This window comes from Nomascus leucogenys, chromosome 10 (assembly GCF_006542625.1).
Source record: "Nomascus leucogenys isolate Asia chromosome 10, Asia_NLE_v1, whole genome shotgun sequence".
In the NCBI taxonomy this organism is placed as follows: domain Eukaryota; kingdom Metazoa; phylum Chordata; class Mammalia; order Primates; family Hylobatidae; genus Nomascus; species Nomascus leucogenys.
Genome location: NC_044390.1, coordinates 228,609 through 237,157, shown reverse-complemented (window position 1 = coordinate 237,157; position 8,549 = coordinate 228,609). Strand labels below are relative to the sequence as shown.

General features: G+C 51.8%; 1 protein-coding gene across 1 annotated transcript; it reads left to right on the top strand.

The window, feature by feature from the left end:
• The first annotated feature begins 1,003 nt into the window (after window positions 1-1,003).
• Window positions 1,004-8,182, top strand: RPS5 (ribosomal protein S5). The gene is made up of 6 exons (XM_030819443.1): window positions 1,004-1,296; window positions 2,094-2,202; window positions 5,968-6,177; window positions 6,351-6,479; window positions 7,875-7,973; window positions 8,060-8,182. The coding sequence occupies exons 2-6, from the start codon at window positions 2,095-2,097 to the stop codon at window positions 8,126-8,128; spliced, it is 615 nt and encodes a 204-aa protein (XP_030675303.1). The 5' UTR covers window positions 1,004-1,296; window position 2,094; the 3' UTR covers window positions 8,129-8,182.
• The last annotated feature ends 367 nt before the right edge of the window (window positions 8,183-8,549 follow it).

Sequence of the window (8,549 nt, the reverse complement as noted above, 5' to 3'; positions counted from 1 at the left end):
GAGTAGAGTGAGCTGGGGCACTCACTACCGTGCCAACCCCACGCACGGATGACCCCGGGTCGAAGGCCCACGTCCTCAATCCCACGCAATAGCTCCGGCCCTCTGAGAGGGTTCGCTGTCTGCCCCCCGCCAGGGCTGAGCTGTTCAGAGGCCCTACCTGTTCAGTGGCAGCTGGGGGAAGGGACAGAAGTTGGGGGGCAGGGGATTGTGTGCTTGCGGGAATCATCTGCTTCATCTCATGGCTTAATCTTCCATCCCTACGTTTCTGGCCCTCGGAGAGGTCGGCCCGTTCAAGAGGCACCCCTGAGAGCCAGGTCTGCAGACACGAGGGCCTCGTGACGTGAGCCCTGAGGGCAGGGGGCTGCAACCACTCGCGCGGGCTCCCCGGCCGTGGAGGACACAAGGACAAACACGAAGGGTCCCCGACCTGCCGACCCCCTCCTCCCCGACACCGCGCGTAGCCTGTAGGCTACCTCCGCGCTCCACCCAGAGACGGGTCGCGCTGCTCCCGCCGCCGCAACCCCGAGCCCTCGTGCCGGCGGTCTCCCCTCTTCCGCGGGCGAGATTACTGCGCAGAGGTGAAGGGCGCGGAGGTTGTGGGGGAACCCAGCGTGGTACGGCCGGAAGGGTCGAGCAGGGAAACAGGCCCAGCCACAGGCTCGGGATCCGGGACTCGCGAACGTGGCGCTCCTGGGCCGGGCGGTGGGGGAGGGGCCGCGTGTGGGCAGGCGCATGCGCACGGCAACCTGCACCTGTGGAGGGTGGCGGTGACCACTGGGCCCCACTCCGCCAACCCAGGTCCGCTTCACGCGCGTGCCTGTGAGGCGGCCGTGGCCGCGGCGAAGAGTCAGAGGGAACTGAACTGGCTACTCCCGCGGCAGGTGGGAGTTAAGGTCAGCAGCTGAACAAAGAAGCGAGCGCGGGCCGGACTTTTTTCTTTATTAGACATGGCGGCGTTGGTCTCACGGAAATCTCTGCGCTTTTGCAGGCACCCACAAGACACGGCAACTACGGGGTAGCGGACATCCGCCAGGCACGCTTCTAGGGCCGCTTCTGCAACTGCGCATGCGCTTGGGTTGCACCCGTTCCGTCTAGCCCAAAAAGTTCCTCTACATCCTTCCTCCGGATTGGTCTATAGGGACACGATGGCCTTTTACGCAAGCGTCACCCGTGCTGACCCGGAAGTCTTCTTCCCAGTTAAAAGTGTTGGCCCGCTGCGCGCGGCCTCTTCCTGTCTGTGCCAGGGCGGCGCGTGGTCTACGCTGAGCGACAGAGACGCTCAGGCTGTGTTCTCAGGTGAGACTGCCGCGGGGCCGGGGATCCTAGGGACGGTTCATGGTCTTTCGGGGATAGTGCCCCGCGGCCTGGGCCTTTTCTCATTAGGTCTCATTTCTGTCTCTGGAAAAGAAAATGTAGAAGAAACGGGCGCGGGACGAGTTACTCTTGACTTCTTCCTGATGCTCCGCCGCTTCTACCTTTTCCCCATAGCGGGGCTTGGGGAACTTGGTTTGGACTATGCAGTTGTACTCTGAGATAGGAGGTTTCCATTTCTTAGGCACACGATGCCCTCTTTTGCTCTGTGTAACTTTCCCCCCGTAAGAGCAGCCCCGAGAGCCTTCATGCTGTCGGTCAAGAATCGAAAGCTTTGGGTTGATTTTGCCACACAGTACCTACCGTGGTCCTTGATGTCATATAACGGTCCCACCTCACTGCCAGAGAAACAGCCCAAGACAGACTGTTGACTTGGGTCAAAGACCATGTAAATGGCGAGGTTGTGGTTTGAATTACAGCCGATGCAATGTAAGGACGTATGGTGTCTGCTGAGCCATTATGCCTTGGTCCCAATGCAGCAGCTGTTGACTGGTGGCTGCCAAGTCTTGGGCCCAGGGGTTCTAGGTGAAAGACAGATGCTTCTTGCTGACAGCTGAGTAATTTTTCTAGTGCTTGAAAACACGTTCACAGCCTTTCTTGGTCCTTTGCGACCCCCCAGTTCATCACTAGATGGCGGCTAGCCTCAGAGTTAGGAATGAGTGCGCCTCTGCTCCGTGCTAGCTGGGCTCTGACGTTTTTTTCCTGTCATCACCCTGTCCCAGGATGACCGAGTGGGAGACAGCAGCACCAGCGGTGGCAGAGACCCCAGACATCAAGCTCTTTGGGAAGTGGAGCACCGATGATGTGCAGATCAACGACATTTCCCTGCAGGTGAGGGGACCTTGGTGATTGGCCTTCCCGGCTGGGGCGGACATTACTCCAGGAAGGAACGCATCAAATTTGTTGCTGTGCCATTAAGTCAAGAATAGAGGTCATAACAGGTAAAGAAGGGATCCCTTGACCACCACATCTACCACATTCGCTCTTGCGTCCTGTTCAAAGATGACTACAACTTCTATCATGAGAGGACTCCTTCACCAGAAGGAGCATCACATCTCACATATGGTATTTTTGTTACTGTTTTTATAGTAAAATACATAACATCCAGTGTCATTCTTTTGCATGTCAATATCCAGGTATCCAATACCATCTCCTAAAGAGATGTTTTTTTTTCCCCAATTGAATGGCCTTGGCCACTTGTCATAAATCAGCTGGCCATAGATGTATGGGTTTCATTATGGACTTTCAGTTATATTCCATTGGTCTGTATGCTGTCCTTATGCCAGTACCACACTTTCTTGCTTTGTATTAAGTTTTGCAACTGGGAAGTGTGAGTTGTCCTACTTTGTTCCTACTCCGTACAGTTTTACACATAGCCTTTTTTTCCCCTCCCCATGAAGGCATCATTAAGAATTTTGTGGGCTTTAGGAACTTTAGCTTTTGTGAGCCCTTCCTCCATTAAAAGAAAGTGTTTGAAACTATATTTTGTGACTGCATTGATATAAAGATGAATATAACTTGGGTTGCACTTTATTCACTTTTCTCCTCTTTTTTTTTAATCATTAAAGTTTTATCTTCGAGATAGGATTGCTCTCTGTCACCCAGGCTGGAGTGCAATGGTGTGATCACAGTTCACTGCAGCCTCAATACACCTAGGCTCAGGGGATCCTCCTGTCTTAGACTCCAACTAGCTGGGACCACAGGTGCATGCCACCAAACCTGCTACCTTTTGTTTTATAAAGAATGAAAACTTTTTGTTGTCTGTAAAGATGTCAGGGGACTTAGGCACTTTGCTAATGGATAATTCAGCCTTGTTTTTCACTGTGAATATCTTGTGGATCTTGGCTTTTCTTTCTTTCAGGGGTTTATTTCGGGGGGTCCAAAAACATTTTAATTTTTTATTTATTTTTTGAGACAGAGTTTCGTTCTTGTCGCCCAGTCTGGAGTGCAATGGTGCGATCTGGCTCACTGCAACCTCTGCCTCCTGGGTTCAAGCGATTCTTCTGTCTCAGCCTCCCAAATAGCTTGGATTACTGGCACATGCCCACCACGCCCAGCTATTTTGTTTTTTTTTTTCTTTTTTTTGAGATGGAGTCGCTCTGTCACCCAGGCTGGAGTGCAGTGGCATGATCTCAGCTCACTGCAACTTCTACCTCCTAGGTTCAGGTGATTTTCCTGCCTCAGCCTCCCTAGTAGCTGGAACTACAGGTGCATGCCACCACACCTGGCTAATTTTTGTCTTTTTAGTAGAGACAGGGTTTTACCATGTTGGCCAGGCTGGCCTCAAACTCCTTGATCTACTAAACGTTTGTTAAGTACCTGTTCCGCTAGGGAAGTAAGCATCAGTGGAAGTTCACTGTATTTTAAACACCTGTGCAGGGCTCCACTGTTGGGCCAAACCCTTGCTGGGGAATTTTGTGTTTGCAGTTTTTTTCTGCATAGTGAAAGCCCTGCGTGAATGCCCTTCACGAGACTGAGTTTTTTTTCTTGCAGCCAGACTATGAAATAGTACTGAGAGTTTCAGTGTCCTGTGTTCTTTTCCCATCATTCCTTGTATTTGTAGAAACAGGTATTTTGTGTATATTCTCAGAGGCAAGTGATAGAATGGCCTTGGGTACATTTTGTAATGGAACTATTCAACAGCAGTCTCCTTCGAATACACATAGCTCCTCTCTTCCCCTTTACATACTCAAGGTTAACTTTTTGGCATTTTTCTAGATTTTTGTGTGGGGATGGCTATGTAAGTATAAGAAGACTTGTTAAATGATTGTTTTAAAACTGTGGTTCTGGGCCGGGCGCAGTAATCCCAGCACTTTGGGAGGCCGAGGTGGGCAGATCTTCTGAGGTCAGGGGTTTGAGACCAGCCTGGCCAACGTGGTAGAAGCCCCGTCTCTACGTAGTAAAAATACAAAAATTAGCCATGCATGGTGGCGTGCACCTGTTGTCCCAGCTACTTAGGAGGCTGATGCAGGAGAATCACTTGAACCTGGGAGGTGGAGGTTGGGATGAGCTGAAATCATGCCATTGCACTCCAGTCTGGCCAACAAGAGCGAAACTCCATCTCAAAAAAAAAAAAAAAAAAAAAAAAACTGGGCTGGGCATGGTGGCGCATGTCTGTAATCCCAGCAACTTGGGAGGCTGAGGCAGGAGAATTGCTTGAACCCAGTAGGCAGAGGTTGCAGTGAGCCAAGATTGCGACGTTGCACTGCAGCCTGGGTGATAGAGACTCCATCTCAAAAACAAACAAACAAAAAAACCCAAAAACAAAAAAGTTCTCAGCCAGGTGCAGTGGCTTATGCCTGTAATCCTACCACTTTGGGAGGCTGAGGCAGGCGGATCACCTGAGGTCAAGAGTTCAAGACCAGCCTGGCCAACATGTCCAAACCCCATCTCTACTAAAAATACAAAAATTAGCCTGGCATGGTGGCATGCACCTGTAGTCCCAGCTACCCAGGAAGCTGAGGCAGGAGAATTGCTTGAACCTGGGAGGCGAAGGTTTCAGTGAGCTGAGATTGCACCACTGCATTCCAGCCTGGAAGGCAGTGAGACTCCATCTCAAAAAACAACCAAAAAACTGTGGTTCTTACTCTGGGGTGGTTAGTCCCCTGTCTTAGGGGACACTTAGCAATGTCTGGATACATTTTTAGGTGTGAAAACTGACTGGGGTGGTGCCAGGCACCGTGGCTCATGCCTGTAATTTCAGCACTTTGGGAGCACAAGGCGGGCAGGTCACTTGAGGTCAAGAGTTCGAGACCAGCCTGCTTGAAATAGTGAAACCCCTTCTCTATTAAAAGTACAAAAAATGTAGCTGGGCTTGGTGGTGCGTGGCCTGTAATTCCAGCTACTCAGGAGGCTGAGGCAGGAGAATCACTTGAACCCAGGAGGCAGAAGTTGCAGTGAGCTGAAGTCACGCCATTGCACTCCAGCCTGGGTGACAGCAAGACTGTCTCAAGGGGGAAAAAAAAAAAACTAGGCCAGGCGCAGTGGCTCACGCCTGTAATCCCAACACTTTGGGAGGCTGAGACGGGCGGATCACAAGGCCAGGATTTCAAGACCAGCCTGGCCAACATAGTGAAACCTGTCTCTACTAAAAATACAAAAAAACAAGCTAGGCGTGGTGGCAGGCCCCTATAATCCTAGCTACTCGGGAGGTTGAGGCAGGAGAATCATTTGAACCTCGGAGTCGTAGGTTGCAGTGAGCTAAGATGGCACCACTGCACACCAGCCTGGGCGACAGCGAGAGACTCTCAAAAAAAAAAAACTGATGGGGTTGCCAGTGGCATACCAGATGGCTGTTAAACATCCTATAGTGTGCAGGACAGCCCCCCAGACAATTATCTGGTCCAAAATCTAGCCTCCTTAGATTCCCACTCTTTCATTATAAAGGAAGTGTACTTTTTAGCGACTTGGTAAAGTCACCTGTTCAGGGTTTTTTCCGTCATGGTAGATGGGGCTTACATCCAATTCCCTGGGGAGGCATACCAGGATCCCAGACAGCTGTTGGATACCCCAAATGGGTACTTGATTTCTCCTCTGGTGTCTGGCCAACGCCCATGCTGCTCCTGACCATTTTCCCTTCATTTCCTGCTCCGTCAGGATTACATTGCAGTGAAAGAGAAGTATGCCAAGTACCTGCCTCACAGTGCAGGGCGGTATGCCGCCAAACGCTTCCGCAAAGCTCAGTGTCCCATTGTGGAGCGCCTCACTAACTCCATGATGATGCACGGCCGCAACAATGGCAAGAAGCTCATGACTGTGCGCATCGTCAAGCATGCCTTCGAGATCATACACCTGCTCACGGGCGAGGTAGGGCTCTGTGGCCTGGTGAGGGCAGGCTGTGCCCTCAGTACACCCCAAAGCCCCACGGAGTGTATGCCAGGCTTATCCCCTGTGTGGTATGGTCACTCTTATTTTAGGTGTGAGAAAAGGGGAGGAATGCATGGGGCTGGATGTCAGGCTCATATCCCCCTTCTCTCTAGAACCCTCTGCAGGTCTTGGTGAACGCCATCATCAACAGTGGTCCCCGGGAGGACTCCACACGCATTGGGCGCGCCGGGACTGTGAGACGACAGGCTGTGGATGTGTCCCCACTGCGCCGTGTGAATCAGGTGAACCTGGGGCTTATGCACGTGGCAGGGTGGACACAGCCACGGGAGTGGGTGGGGTCTTGCCTGGGGCAGGAAGGCTCGTCTCTGTCTGCATGTTTTACCTGCAGCATCACTTCCTCTAGGAAGCCTTCCTGGATTCCAGCCCTGCATAGGGGCTGATCCAGGCTCTGGGTCGTCTTCTGGAACACATTTGGCAGGGTCTTTCTTTCTTTCCTTTGAGTGTGTATTTTTACACTGTGTGTGTATATGTACTTTTTTCTTTTTTTTTTTTCTTGGACATTTTGAGAATCAGTTGCAGACATTTCGATTGTGTTTCCCCTGAACACAGCAAGTGTCTTAAGAACAAGAAGGTGTACTGTAAACTGAGCACGGCGTACGAGTAGGATCGACCAGTGAACCCGTCTACAAAAAAAAAAAAGCTGTTCGGTATCCAGCTACCAGAGAAGAAAAAAAAAGAAAAAAAAAAAAAAAAAAAAAAAAAAAAAAAAAAGATGACCTACCCGCGTCACTCCAGGAAGGAATTTAACAGCAATAGAATAATCAAGTCAGTTGTTGTTCCATTTAGCATCTGTCCCCAGAATGCCCTTTATACTGGCTCAGTCACCCAGGCTAGAGTGCAGTGGTGCAATCTCGGCTCACTGCAAACTCTGCCTCCTGGGTTCAAGCAATTCTCCTGCCTCAGCCCACTGAGTAGCTGGGATTACAGGCGCCCGCCACCGCACCCAGCTAATTTTTGTATTTTTTAGTAGGGATGGGGTTTCACCATCTTGGCCAGGCTGGTCTTGAACTCCTGACCTCATGATCCACCCGCCTCGGCCTCCCAAAGTGCTGGGATTACAGACATGAGCCACCGTGCCCGGCCTTTAATTTTTTTTTTTAGAAATAATTGAGATGGAATCTCAGGGTGTTCTTGAACTCCTGGTCTCAAATGATCCTGTCCCCTCAGCCTCCCAAAGTGCTAGGATTACAGGCGTGAGCCACCACAGCTGGCCGCCTTTTTTGTTGTCGTTGGTTTTTTTGTTGTTCGTAGAGGTGGGGTTTCACCAAGTTGCTCAGGCTGGTCTCAAACTCCCTGCCGAAGTGTTCCTCCTGCCTCAGCATCCCAAAGTGTTACAGGCGCAAGCCACCGCGCCTGGCCGTCTAGCAGTTTGCTGTTGAGGCAGGTCTCAATCTCCTGTCATTGGGGACACAACTTCAACCTGTGTGTGTGTGTGTGTGTCCGGACACTTGCTCTTGTGACCCTCTATCTGATTGCAAATCAGGCATGATGCCACCTCCTCTTGTTTCAGTGGGCCTATAGGTGACAACATGGCTAGCAGCATCAGTTGGGGGTGGGCCCAGGGTGCTGGAGGACCGCAGTCTGCCCTTTTAGCCTGACCCCTGCTCTCTTCCTAGGCCATCTGGCTGCTGTGCACAGGCGCTCGTGAGGCTGCCTTCCGGAACATTAAGACCATTGCTGAGTGCCTGGCAGATGAGCTCATCAATGCTGCCAAGGTGGGTGAGGGCACTGTGGTTGGGGGGTCTTAAGTTGGGCATTTGTGGGGGTCCTTCAGAATTCAGAGCTGTCTGTCTCCTTGCAGGGCTCCTCCAACTCCTATGCCATTAAGAAGAAGGACGAGCTGGAGCGTGTGGCCAAGTCCAACCGCTGATTTTCCCGGCTGCTGCCCAATAAACCTGTCTGCTCTTTGGGGCAGCCCCACCCACCTGTGCCATTGTCTGTCTTCAGTGGGGGGACGTGGGTGGCATAGCCCTGGTGGCCTTGGGAGCTGCTCACCTTCCTGACCTGGTGGCCTGTGGGTACCTGGAAGCATTGCTGACTCAGAACTGTGGCACCCCAGGGCCAGCAGGTGGGGCACCAGATGCAGGCCAGGCTGCCTGGAGTGTCCCAGCAGGTACTGGAAGTGAGACGGGGTTATCCATAACTTCTGAGGGCGTGGCATGTGAGATGTTGCTGTGGTCTGGGTGGATGGGTGGCTTGGGTGCCTGCGAGGTCTGGGTAGTCACAAGACCATCCTGAGAGGCCTGTCACCTTGAAGTAGCACTGGGGAGAGGAGGAAAGCTCAGCTGTTT